The 13863-nt window shown below is 42.8% G+C and overlaps 1 protein-coding gene and 1 long non-coding RNA gene across 10 annotated transcripts in view; one reads left to right on the forward strand and one right to left on the reverse strand.

The window, feature by feature from the left end:
• Positions 1-555: 555 nt before the first annotated feature.
• The window catches only part of MESK2 (misexpression suppressor of KSR 2), a 31694-nt gene continuing 18386 nt past the window's right edge, over positions 556-13863 (reverse strand). For 6 of the 7 annotated variants that reach the window (XM_022853674.2, XM_022853673.2, XM_022853671.2 and 3 more), the window contains 8 exons: positions 9729-9931; positions 8419-8539; positions 7823-8053; positions 7376-7655; positions 6275-6407; positions 5755-5862; positions 863-966; positions 556-695 (listed from right to left, as the gene is read on the reverse strand). In XM_022853674.2, the coding sequence (XP_022709409.1) occupies positions 869-966; positions 5755-5862; positions 6275-6407; positions 7376-7655; positions 7823-8053; positions 8419-8539; positions 9729-9924 (1167 nt within the window). In that variant the 5' untranslated portion in view covers positions 9925-9931 and the 3' untranslated portion in view covers positions 556-695; positions 863-868. Of the gene's footprint in view, positions 696-862; positions 967-2694; positions 3707-5754; positions 5863-6274; positions 6408-7375; positions 7656-7822; positions 8054-8418; positions 8540-9728; positions 9932-13863 lie in introns of those variants that run through there. The other variant, XM_022853677.2, reaches the window with a different exon arrangement.
• LOC111272299 (uncharacterized) overlaps positions 3713-13863 on the forward strand; it is a 53795-nt gene continuing 43644 nt past the window's right edge. For 2 of the 3 annotated variants that reach the window (XR_015315683.1, XR_015315684.1), the window contains exons 1-2: positions 3713-4654; positions 4749-5551. This is a non-coding gene — a long non-coding RNA (uncharacterized LOC111272299). The remainder of the gene's footprint in view (positions 4655-4748; positions 5552-13863) is intronic. The other variant, XR_015315685.1, reaches the window with a different exon arrangement.

Here is a 13863-nt window from a genome sequence, read left to right on the forward strand (position 1 = left end):
TCGGGTGTATCCACATCCTCCAACTGGGCAACAGCCGATCCTTCAAGCCTCTGGGTCTGAAGAAATTCCCCACTGCCCGTCCTGTTGCCTTGCAGCGAGTTCGATGGTGAAAACGAGGATATCTTGAGGCTGCCAATAACCTTTCCGTTTTTGCTGATCCTCACGACGCTACTGGGTGCACCGACTCCATCCGCAACCGGAGGACTGCACGCGTTTTGCGACTGCTGTTGCTGCAGGTAATGCTCAGCGCAACTGTCGACAATCGCCAACTGTTCAAACTGGCTACCGGCAAGGCGGGTACTTTGTTGTTGCTGATCTGTGGTCCTCGAATATAATAACGGATTACTATGGCAAGAAAAAGTAGATGAAGACGGAGAACAAGATGCGATTACATGATGAGACAAAGCGCTGCCACCTTCTGAAGTCAGCGAACCCCATGAAGTCACTGCCTGAGCTATGGCGAGACCGACACCGTTGCTGCCAATCAATGGGGTGGTTGATCTTCCGAGGTTACTGCTGCTTTCGTTGCTGTGAACGCTTCTGGCTTTAGATGCTGCTGCTGCTGTTGCTATTTGGGGGTAAAGTGATAATGAGGTGGATGAGGGACTCGCACATGGCGATGGCGATGCTGCGGAAGCCGTCCGGCCGGTATGTGCTCCATGAAGGGGGTGTTCCGAACGGCGCAGCGGCTTCGCCTAATAGAGAATTAACAGCAAAAATAGTACGAGCATTCAGAGTGGAAGAGAAGAAAAAACATTCTCACAAAGTTATTAAATGTCCCGTTTATAATAGGTGCCAGGATATACCACTAGTATATACTGCTGACTAATATAATCAAAACGTCATGCGAGTGCGCACCAACCTTTAGTTATTGACATGTTTCGATGGGATTCTCAGTGATGTTTACTTTATCCGACGTTGAATCCTCCTCGACAACGGAAGTCTGTCGGGCCATTCTGGTGACAACTGCAGATCACGTAAGTGATAACAGCACGAATTGTTGTTCCGCATCAGTTCAGGATCGGCGACAGGAAATCCATATGGTGACCGATGATGGCCCCCGGTATCGACAAAGATATGATCGGTGCAAGAGGAGAGCGTGAAGTTCGATTTATGTCATACACCGGCAAAAGGTGGAGCGTGTTTATTTTGATTTTAGCGCATTTGAGGGAAATTAAGCAGTGAATATTGGGCATATAGTCCGTAATTTCGCCATGTAACAAACGATATGCCACAATATGTGGTGCAATAAATGAGACAGGCAGGAGACGTGATAAAAGGCGTAGTTGGTTAGGTGGGTGTGGAGCAGGACGTCGTGTAACAGCGGGTCGTGGTTTTTGACAGCGAGGGTCAGTGTCACCGTTAATCAATTAAATAAAATTATCCATAGAAAAATCGATTTTTTTAGTGCGACCAATTAAATAACGAGAAATAATTGCGAACAAAAACATTTGAGAGAAGAAAATACAAAGACGATCACACGAATCCAAAGGGGATAGAACGCGAGCGATTGCGTGATGCACGTCGATGGGCAGGTGGTGGCGGGTGCAGGACACCGGTGTGGTTATTCCGAACAGTCGGCATGCGGGAAGGGAATAAAAAAAAAAAGACAAGTTCGTACATTAGCGATCGATATTCGATTAGATATACCAACTAGCCAGACATAGATTATAGAGTTGCATCGTATCCATCAACGTGTCACAACAAACAAACGTAGGCAAAACAGATTCATATATAATGAAAAAAAAAAGAACAAAAAAGGCAGGATCAACACAAATACGCAAGGTTACATCAGTCAGGCAAGCATTCAGTCATTCCTAATCAGTCATTTACGTCACTCATGCCCATCATCAATTCGTTTGAGTTTTTTTTTTACTAGCCTTCCAGTTGAAACTGTCATCAAATGTTTTGAGTTTGATGTGCGGTACCGCTATTAGGCATTCCATCAGACAGCTGGAACCTCGTATGAACCAACATGTATCTACTCCCGGTTTTTAGTACAGACCACTAAATATCTGTTAGATTTATTGGTATCATCGGTACCAGTAATACTACCAGGGGCCCGGTATTACCACCGTTGGAACTAGTATTATCACAATTTCTATTACGAGCCCAAATAAAAATGCACGTTTTTTTAGGAAACCTTCTCTAACGAAGGCAAACATTTATTGTTTAGTAATGGATTGATTGTAGCTACCAGTCAAGCATAGTCAATGCTCATTATATCGTTTTCTTTAATTTTGGTAAACTCGGAAGGAAGGTTAAGTTTTATTCTAGCATCATTGCACGCGTCTGTATATGTATGTAAATTGATAGATTGTTTTTTCCTGAGCGAGGCGTATATGTCGCACTATGCGTTTTTATGAAAAACGGCTAAGTCGTTTAAGCGAAAAACATTTTTTTAATAAACATTTCTCCTGCTGGAATTACCAGCGCAATTTATTGACGATTGAATATGGTTAACATTGCCGTTTGTCAATATAGCATGTACTGGTAGCAACGGCATTAAAAGGACGTAGAGCATTTTACACGCCCTTCAAGTTTATCTACGTTTAGTTTATTTTTTCGGGTTACTTATATTTCGGACTTTCTTAAAAACGTATTGTAAGATTGTCAGGAAAACCTGAACAATACATTTTCCTCAAATCAAGAAAAAAAATAGCAGGCTGCATATATTTTCTTGTTGTTATCTACGAGACATATATATGTATATATATGTATATATATATATATATATATATATATATATATAAGCTGCATCTCGTACGCGAAAATGTCCCACCTCGTCTACGACTAATACACAACAGTCGCTCGAAGTCCTCTCTCTTCGACTTTGGAGAGGTACTGCTGCTAAGCTATCAGCTTTTTCCTATGGACGTCAAATGTGTATAACTAGATCTCAGAATATATGAACTATCGGCTCGCCATCGGCAACACGTCATGGTCGGCATAAAACAACCAAGAATCCGATTTCTTATTACGTACTTTATGCCGGCTTAGTGTTCACTGGATACTAGAAAGCGGTAGTAGGAGGCAATATAAGATTTTCTCTAACGCTGTTGTTAAGTATGGACAAAACTCCACTCAGTAGCTGTTTATGGCTATCCGATGCGACCAGATGAATAGCTGAATGAGACAATTGTTTAATATACGTATCGCCTCTAACTAAATTAATAATAGCACACCATTATAGAGTTAGGACACATGCATGTGCCGAATACGAGACAAAAAAGGTCTCCTGTTTGTTTCCAACTTCTGTAAATTTATCTGGTTCTTAAACCTTTATGTAGACCTGTTCATTGAAACATCTTTGAACTGAACTTTCCTTGGTGTTTGAGCGGACTCTGGCTCGTTAATGAGATATTGGTAAAATCGATCATTGGAACGGACGGAAAAGCTCCGCGACAGTCTTTGGTGCCCCTTTTAGACGTCTTGAAATGCTTTAGAGAAAGAGAAGTTTATTGGGTGCTGTGACTTTGCCTTAGATCAATGGCGCCTGATCCGTGGTTTTCACATCTTAAAGAATAATTCAGCGGCCAAAATAGGCTACACCAGGTGGTGTCGATGGAGTTGATAACTTCTGTTCGATTTGACATCTTTTATTCAATTCTTCAGATCTACGGGCGGACTCAGTTATGACACAGTTCTGGCGGTGAAAGGTGCCATATAGACGTATCATGGCACACTGAGACTTAGGCTCAGGGCGCTGATATAGAAGCAGCAACAAGGCGTGCATGAATATTTACGAATAGATAGAGAATATCATGAAGAAGATCCGAGCATGATTCAGAATTGAACATGACGGATGTACACAAAGGGAAAAGTAAAAGAAATATATTTTTGATAACGCCAACCACATCAATAATGCATGCATAACTCATACAGTGCAAAAACAAAATCAAAGAGGGATAAATTAGCCAGTATCATATAAGTGCCGAACAAAGGTTTAGGAGGCACTCGTTGGATATCAACCGAAAATGATTTCGTACAAATAATACGGAATATATGATCGAAATAGAAGTCAAGTCAGAAAAAAAATATTGTTGCAAAAAAAAAAAAAATATATATATATATATATATATAATTTGTTTTCATTGGTCGATAATATATTTTAATTAATATCAATTTTTATTTCAACGATGGTGTTAATAGTGGCCATATGATTGGTAACGTTGGTGATGAATGAACGATCATTGTATTCGCAATCAATGGCGTCGCAATTTTTTTTTGTTGTTTTTGCCCAGGTTCGAATGCACAGTCACACACACACATACAGAGAGGCACATAGCGCAGCGGAACGGAGTGCAGCAGCAGGATAGACGGCAGAGCGGGACCGAATGCAGTAGACAGATTGGGTGTTGGTGAAAATGGCACACGGAGATTCATGGTTGTGACGGCAGAAGATGCGGATAGTAGTAACAGTATGAGCAGCAAGAATACAACACAACACGAGGGTTACAAATAAGTTAGACGATGAAAGGACACTATCAATTAAGAACGAGAAACAACAAGAACAACAACGGCGGCAGCAGCAGCAGCAGCAGCAGCAGCAGCAGCAACAACAACAACAACAACAACAACAACGAAGGCCATGGCCACACTTTCTATCGGTCCGGCTCGCTCACTTGTCAATCATATATGACCTTAAGGGAGGGTAAATATATGCCAACTTTTTCGGACTCTTATTAATAGGACTATTGGAGCTGGTAAGATACAACATTCAACGTCCTTGCGTTTGAACAATTCAGAACACGACAAACACCATACAGTGTGCGATACGGTGTGTAGAACCCAGCAAGAAGAAGACTGAAGATATACAATACAGGACTGACTGATTGACTGACTGACTGCTGTTGAGTGGGCGAGAAAAGACTAACGAAATGGCTTAGTAGTCAGGAGAAATACACCAATAACGACAATGGTAATCAGACGAGAGCCACGAATGAACGAAAATAAAAACTACTACACCAAAGGCGACAGGCTGCGATATCAAGCTTGGTGAGAATAGGACGGCTCAAATCAGGACAGCAATCCAACATCAGACAAGGTAAACAAGTCGTTCACACACGCACGCACGCATGAAAACATATGGCAGTGCTGAAGAGGCTTCCACGTCAATTAACCACTCTGTTTCGCGCATAATCTTAAGTGAACAGACTGCTCAAAAAGGGCACTAGATTGATGAAGTATTATAGAAATTAAGGCCGGGTTAAGACAAAGGCCAAATCACCACTTGCCCTAATTTCACTGTCCTGCTAAGTACAAAGGGCATTACCAGCAGTAACTATAAACCTTTTGAATATTTCATTTGTTGACGATTTTCAGGAAAATTTCAAACAAAACAAACGAAACCGAGTGTTTCTGTGAGAAGAGACAAAACTTGGAAGGTTTCGTTTCTTAAGAACGCGAACGAGAAGGAACTGCAGTCGATGTGAAGTTTGCAATCGTAGACAACTTCTTAGTGTACATTTGGCCGGGTTAAGGAACAGCAGGAACAGTCAATTGGTGAATGGTAAAAAGAAGGACACGCTCGAAATCTGGATCGAATCAGGTTGGTCAGGGGCTATCAAACCACTAGGTAAATTCTCATTACCATGGACAATGCCTTAGCAATTTCACCTGTATGGAGGATTTTGAAACTTTATACTGAAGGACGTGGGGCATATGGCGAGCGGCGCATATGGTTTTGTTCCGGATCGATATAAGGAGCAATTTGATTCGCTTAAGGTTTAGACAACCGTCTTTGGCACTGACCTGCGGCAGCAGCAGCAGCCTCCTTAGCGGCGATTGAAGACCTCCTTCTCTCCGCTAGGGCTTCATTCAGGGACGCGGCCGAAGTACGTCTCTGGGCAGAGTTCAAAGCTGTAAGGGCAAATAGAGCCAGAAAGAAATGGAACAACTGACGTGAACGTTGGCCAAGGAATGCGTACATACCGCCTGTAATTTTGATGGTGCAGGAATTCACTCTCATAAATTCAAGTAATCTAAAAAGTGTGGTAATGGTGAATGTATATAGCCAGCTGATTTAGAGTGCATGAGTGGCGACCAAACCTGAAATAACAGCGACGGCCGCCAATCCACTTAAACGAGTTCACTTTGCGGGTACAGCGATATGAGCTCGTTAATCAAACGACACATATGACAGTTGAGAATATCGTGATAATAAACAATTATAAATATTTACGGTAGTAGGTACATGCCGTGACGCCATATCATCAATTTTATACTGAAAGAGGTAAGCTTCACGGAGGTGATGGCGGACTACCTCACTTACCATAGCCCAATCCCTGCAAAAAAAGCCTTAGCGCTTCAGAAATCTTGCTAGGTTGTTCCTCGAGCACCATGCCGGCGTCCGAGATCTTCATCCATGATGAGTTAGACGGGTCCAAACGCCCATTCATCGTCACCTATAATCGCACATTGAATTGCCAAACGATAAGATACTGTGTCTGTGTCAGCTATTCGGTACCCCATCGTTTATTAAACTAGATAGTGACCGTTCTGTCCAAATAAGACATTCTCTTCGGTAGTAACTGCTACACATAAATATGTCGAATGAAATCAGTTTATTTTGCCTTTAACAGCACATACGAATACGACGATCAGTCATCTTTACATTGTAACTAGGTCTTTGTCTCTGTAGATTTACACGGAGCCTCTTTAGTTCCCGTTTGTTTTTGTGCGAATAACGCTTACTCTTTGAAATATCTCTAAACATTCGCTAATGGAAGGTCAACGTGGAATAGCGTAATCTATATTTAGCCTGAAGTGAACTCTGAGGTGTTCAGGACTGATGGACCGCCAGCTCGGGCAGATTCGGGCGGGCAGATATCGGAAAAAAGAACATAATGGCGCCCCATGAAGGTATGCTCTAATTATCGAGCTCTAACTTTCGCTGCTCTTCTTTGCCTCACCGTCCAGTCTAGTAGAAATGTTATAATTGTAGGAGTCGGATAAACTAAGGGAAGAGCTTGGCTATGCAGGACATCCTTTTCCCTCGTTTAATCCCACGTTGACTATTGCTCTCTCATCTACGCAAGTCAGAATGAATGTCAAAGTACGTAGGTTAGTGTACTGGTAGTTGCTGTAAATCAAAGAAGCAGATCGGGTGATCATTCTCTCTCTCTCAAGCTCAACTCTCAAATCGCAAACTGTGATTTAAAGGTCCGGTCTGAAAACAGCAACAGAGTTCTTAAAAATAGGTAGGTAGCACAGAAAGGCAGGTGAGTCCTTTTTAACTAGGCCGAGAACTGGCGATTCCAATAGCGCTAGGTCTTTCTGACATCGTGCGAAACATATGGGCACCAACTACAGATACTGACTAGAAAATTAGAGTCAGGGCCAAAGTAGGCTATATATTTCATAAGGTACTCACAGTATCGTCAACGTGTGGCGAGAGCGCACCCGCAACGAGCATAACGTGGCACTTAAAGTTGCGAGTTCCCTTCTTCTTGTTCGGGTCGAGCTCTCGGACAATATTTAGGTCGTTACGCTTAATAAATGCGTCAATGAATGCTGACAGATTCTGTGCGTTGATGGATTTGCTGAAGTAGTTGCGGTACACCTGCACCATATCGTAATTCCGCTCCTCAGAGAGCTTCCCGAAATGATGCCACAGTAGGTATTCCAAGGTCGAAGCGGTCATACCCGATGACCTGACATAGTTAATGGATCGATACATTGAGTTGATTTGTAAATAGTTTTAAGTGTGTGTGACGCATGGAAAATAGCTGAGTTATGTGATTGCAAAGTATTCACGTGTAAAAAAATCAAAAGGGTATATACTCTCGCATAAATGCCTTTATGTAAGCCGGTCACTTACTTGAGGTACATGGCATTAACCTTTTGGTAGCCCCATTCTGTCCAGGAGCTCTTGCTTGCCGTGCAGTTAATCAGGAAGAGTCCATCAATACATTCCTGGTAGTCAAGTGCGAATTTTGCTAAGATATAAGCGCCAGCTCCAACGCCAAAACCAACAAAGTGCTTGACATCGTAGAACTTCATAATAGGCAGCACCATCTCGGCGAGCTGATCCATCGTTGGAAAAGCGTAACTGTACAACATATATTTACCATACCATTATATTGCAGTTACAGTTAAAATAGATCTCCGGCTCAATCGCCATTTCTTCAATTTTTATCTCTAGTCTTACAAAAGGAATTACCGCTGCTACTCATAAATATGTAACTTTGAATAGCGAGATGCTTGACCAATAATATCTCTATACAATCTATGCCATTTCTGTCAAAAGTGGTTCGATGATATCTTTCCTTTCAGTAAGTCATTATTTCTAGTCTTGATGATAGTATTGCTCTCCTTTAAAGTCTATATTTAGCGATCATTTTTAGTTCTGGGTTCCAACAATGATCCTATTCTACAACAACAATACGAAATCAGCAAGTCGAAACCGACACGCACCCATCAGGGAAATTAGCGGCGCCCTCCTCTTGTCCAGGTGCGTTCAGGTGATAAACGCAGAAGTTTTTCATCATCATATTGACGTCGACGTAGTTGAAGAATGCTTGGAAGTTAGACACGTCTGTAGTGATAGATAACACGAGATACCCATTTGAAAAGAGCGAGCATAAAAAGAAGACCAATTAAGACAAGCATTACGCTTATTAGCGTCATTATCCGAAAATAGAAAAGCTAACCAGGTAGCCTTTGTTGAATAACACGCCATAACTGGTTTATACCAATGTTCAACCGGCAGCACGGGAAGTAACGGTTCCGACAGATTCCTAACAGCCTTCAGTGCTCGTCGGTCATTCATTCATTCATCTATCTAGAGCTAGAGCCTTTGCTCCTTCTACTTCAACAGAATTCTGAAAGTCATTTCTTCTTGCTTGACCGTTTTGCCAGATAGTCAGCTGGGCGCTCAGGATTGCATTTGTAGCATTACTCCAAGCTAACTCCAGGCTCACCCTCTCTGGAACCCATTCCTATGGATTATCTCTTCGCTCCACCTGGGGAGACGTGGAAAGGGGGTATCGTAAAGGGAAAGACCGATGTTTCGTCCTTGACGTCCGCTAAGGGGCTTATGCAGGCCGACGAATATGGCCGCCGTGCAGAGACTCATCGAAACGAAGCTGCTGTGGTCATGGAAGTGTGAAGTGTAGCTGCCTGTATCCCTATTTAGAAACTGAATTCGGAGTGAGACTGCGAAACTACCAAACTATGTTAGCGGAATGATGCCGAGGTAAGTTTCCGCTTTCTGTAGTGGGGAGAAAGGAGGGGGAAGTACGAATAGGTTCATCCTGCAGCAGACAGGAGTGTGAAGGAATGGGGTAATGCTTATCGATCTCTAGTCTTATCGATTGTGTCCCGTAAAATACTGCACATCCGATAGAGTATTTAGTAGGGGGAAATAATTGTGCACACAAATAGCCTTTCTCTTTGCTTTGCAATCGAGTCAACAACAGATTTAGAAATTAATGAATGAACAAGTCTAGAGGTGCGCATAATAAAACACTAACTGACAGTTTGACCTAGTCATATCTCTCATTATTCCGAATGAATATCTAAATTATCTCGTGAAGAACGGCTCGGTTCACGTATCGTGGCGGAAAATGTGGCTGGTGATGTAAAAACTGCTATAAAATAATTGAGAACTACCGTTCGACACCGGGAAATTAAAGAAACGACCTCATGAGATTCTAAGTGATATGTTCAGACAAAATAATTCCTCGGCAAAAAAAAAAATTGAAAAAACAACCTCGTATACTTACGATTGAGTCCGATGTCGTGGTATGTGAACAAAGCGGGTTTTTGTCGATCGCCTTGAACGGCCACCAACATCGTGCCCCACTGGGTCCCAATTTTGTCCTCTTGCGCATATGAGTCTGATCGCGAGAGGCGACGCATAAGGGGCGAAGAGGCCTCCACTCCGCGCAATTCGATATCGTCCATTGTGTCGGTTGGCATTTTGCCTCTGAAAAAGGAGTCAGGCCAAGGAAAAACGAAACGTAACGTTAGCGATACCAGACGAAGGCTTCTGCTGTTTTCTACTACAGCGCATTCACAGATGTTGACGCGAATTGTTAATGTTGACAAATGGCTAACGATATGCGCATTACTTAGGCGACAGATCGCGTTTCACGCAGGTCCATTGCATGCCATTAATTTTCTTTACTCTATGCAAATTTATTGAGCTTTTAATAATTGCGAGGTATTGTGTGCACAGGTTTGACCATAAAAATAACATATTAAGGCATCTATCGATGAGATAACGCGCAAGCTACTTTTTCCATATGGTTTGATTGTGGGTACTGCACCGAATGGATAACATTTGACGTTTCACAATTTGGCAGTGTTAGGTTTAATTACTTCAAAACAAACAGATTACGCTTTAAAGTCGAGCGTGTTTATGCCTTCTTCACAGTCTCATCGTCACTGCTTTTCTGTTCCGATGGTAATAAATAGAGGGTAATAAGACGTCGGGCACATGCCATACCAGTAATGAGCCTCGCTCTAATGAACACAAACAATAAATTACGTACGATCCCTGCTAGACCATTAACAAAGCGTCGGCATTTTTATCGGGAAACTTTGTTTATGTGACCTTTTTATTGACCCTTTGGAGAGGCAGTTTAAATTCTGGCCTGTCAAATATTCTGTCCACATGAGTCGCGTTCGACATAAAAACCCCGTTTTTGTATTAACACAATAGCAATTCGATGGTTCAAGGGATTTGTCTAAACGGCAACTTAACGGTTAACATTACGTGCTGGCTATCTGTTTCTCGTCTTCAAGAAACCTGGCAGAATTATTATTCCATAAAAAAAAACTAGATAATAGATACTATGACTCTATTTATCGACCATTACATGAACCGTTATCGAGCAAATGAAAGGGCTTGACATGAAGAAGAGAAGCAGGTTTGCAAGCCCGAAAGCTTCACTTCCCACTGCTACGTAGGCGGATTCATTGCAGGCAGATAAATTTGTCGCAAACGTAAATGTGCCTATCCACTTGAACGGTAGCCCGAGAACAGCCGCCAAAGGACAGCGGAGCGAACGAGCGGAGAAGTTCTGTTGCCATGCGAATCGCCGCAGCAGCAGATTCTCTTTTCGAAGAAGCCACCCATCAGCAGTTAGTCACCGATTGTAGCCATTACAACCAGCAAGACTACTGAACAGGCCAACGACGCATAAACCGCGCGAAGAACCTTTTCCACTGCTAACGCGATGCGATGCGTAGGGCACTCAAGCGACTACGAAAAATATGCATTGAAGACGCCGCTGTCAGCTCGTAGGTAGTAGCTCACCGTCCCAGTGGTACTCGATATGTTACCAAGCGGCGTTAGAGACAGAAAGGTCTCGACGACAAGAAGGGTCTCGACGAAGCGGCGCAAATAAATAAATAGCTTTACATTACTATCTGGTGCTGTTCTGTATACATTCATATATATAATATGCAGCTTCATTTTCCACAAGTACGGGTGACAACAAAGTAAATTTGTTCTTTGTTGTTTATTCCACGAAAAAAGAAAAACAATTAAATACACTGCAGAACAGGTAATTATCTTTGTCAATTCACACAGGGAAAAACACTTTGGATTCGATAAATTTTGTTTTAATCTTTCTCGCGCTTATTTTTTAATTTTACCCTTAGAGACAAGAGGGGCTTGGCAGAAAAACGCGTCTGCCGCTATTGCTATGTTCAAATGCATCGTATGAGGAAGACATCGGCGGCAACGAAAAATACTGCCGAAGGCAGCATTTGCACTGGGATCGCCAGCAAAAGCTGAGAGAGCACAGCCAAACACGAAAGTTGAAGGACACCGCACACAAGCCTGCCTTTACTTTGCTCCTTTCGCCGTCTTCCTACTGACAGAATAAATACAAACAGCACGAGCAATAGAAACAAAAGCATTATACTATGCCCTGGAACTCTCGCGAATACAATACAGTATATAGAGTCCCGGTGCTAACGTCTCTCCGTATACTGCCGCCGTGACATTTGTCGCGGACGTGGTTACGTTACGCTGCCGTACACTATTTTGTCTGGCTGAAAAAGCTCATCCCTTAATTTTACCCCTTACTAATATTGTGCCTTCTCACGCTGCCATTGTCGATATACATGTATATATATAGTTGAATAATAAATACGTCCGGAAAATCCAGTGCCGTAGCACGATTTGATCAGACACCCGGCAACCAACCGCCAAAAGCAAGGCGCACGCAACTGCACGAGATGAAACCGATTCCAGTATACGCCTGCTTATATACAGTTGCACATGCAGTTATGCCTGACGAATTCTCACGAAGTTACGACGAGGGGACGAGAGGAGGAAAGAGGCGCAGAGGTGTTATCGAAATAGCTTCCGCTGCCAAAAAAAGCTTACGCACTCATCTGCATATCTAGCTAATGTTTGAGTTCGCAGCTGAAACGACGTGAAAGCTAACAGCGGAGGTGGCGATTAGCTGCAGGCTCAATGGGCCTTGGAAATTGGATTGTAAATTGAACGTGTCTGGCAATTGCACAGGACAAACATAACTGATGTGCGCCATTTAATATAGCGTGTTTTGTTGGATATGCCGGACGCTCGCCGCTTGCCTCGCGCTCCGTTAAATGGACATTTTCGCTGGCACAACAGCAGGGCTTCGGTCTGTAACAGGGCTCCAATCGGCGTCTGCTGGTAGATGATGACCGGAAACGAAGTAATGTATCAACTACGAAGTTCACCCAATAACATCATTGAAGCCACGACCATTAATAGCAGCAGCTCGGTTACATGGAACAACATGGCGTTTAAAATGGTATGAGCGAAGAACCGGAGTAAAAACAGTAACGATTACAGAACAAAGAATTGGGAAAACACACAACTATGGAACTCTACGTTATACGACTTTTCTACTGTGTTTTGGGTCGCATACGAATTAAACCTGACGATAGATCGTTACCATTGGCTGTTGGACTTAATGACCAGTTCGTCCTCGCCTTGTTCAGCCGGGTTGGCAACAAGACTGCTACACTGATGTGCTCTAGTTCGCGTCCAAAAAGGTCTTAATCTTTTCACCTGTGTGCGCGCCTATTCTTATACAAACGCTTGCGCCCGCTCAAAGCGACGCCGCGTCATCGGCCGCACTGCATCGATCGTCAGGATATTACGACCAAGAACAATTTTATTGAAGGGCTGGATTATTCTATTCAGCTGAATAGTACGGTACCACAAACTCTGACTCATCGGCGGGAGTTCCAAAAGTCTATGACCTAATAATCACTTGGCCAACCGAATCTTTATCCGGGCAAAAGTACAGCGGAAGATTGCGGCACGTCATGACAAAATATTTCTGAACGCGGTGCCTGCATTACGTGGTAGCTACTATTTTCGGCACGCTAGAGCTAAACAACACAAACACTAGGATTAAGCCAGGTAGAAATCAGAAACGGTAGGTGACCTGACCCCTTTCTGAGCTCTTCAGTCATCCAAATCCAACCGACACGGTGAACGCACATGGAAAAACGCGCGCACTTGAAACGTTTGTTTTGTTTCTACATAGAGAAAGAACCTGTATGTTTTCCCTCGCCTTGACCATCACGTACACCCGAAAACACACGCGCGTACATTGTCGATTACAAACAGACAGGAGCCACTCGTGAAAGCCTCTATATAAAGTATGGCGAAATCTGGGTGGTCAATGCATACTTCCTTGAACGCGTTTCCATGGTAATCGTAACTAACAAGCATACGTCTACGCTGGTTGAGATCTCAGCGTTGCTGAAAATTGTCATCAGATATTAAAATAAATAATAAATGAGAATTGGAGGAAAAATAAGCAGTTATTAATAGAAAGATAAGGTAGTTTATATTATGAAGTTTAATAGCTGCTTATATGGTAGCCATGCCGTTTCGTAAGT

Source organism: Varroa jacobsoni, unplaced genomic scaffold (genome assembly GCF_002532875.2).
Source record: "Varroa jacobsoni isolate VJ856 unplaced genomic scaffold, vjacob_1.0 contig01957, whole genome shotgun sequence".
Classification (NCBI taxonomy): Eukaryota; Metazoa; Arthropoda; class Arachnida; order Mesostigmata; family Varroidae; genus Varroa; species Varroa jacobsoni.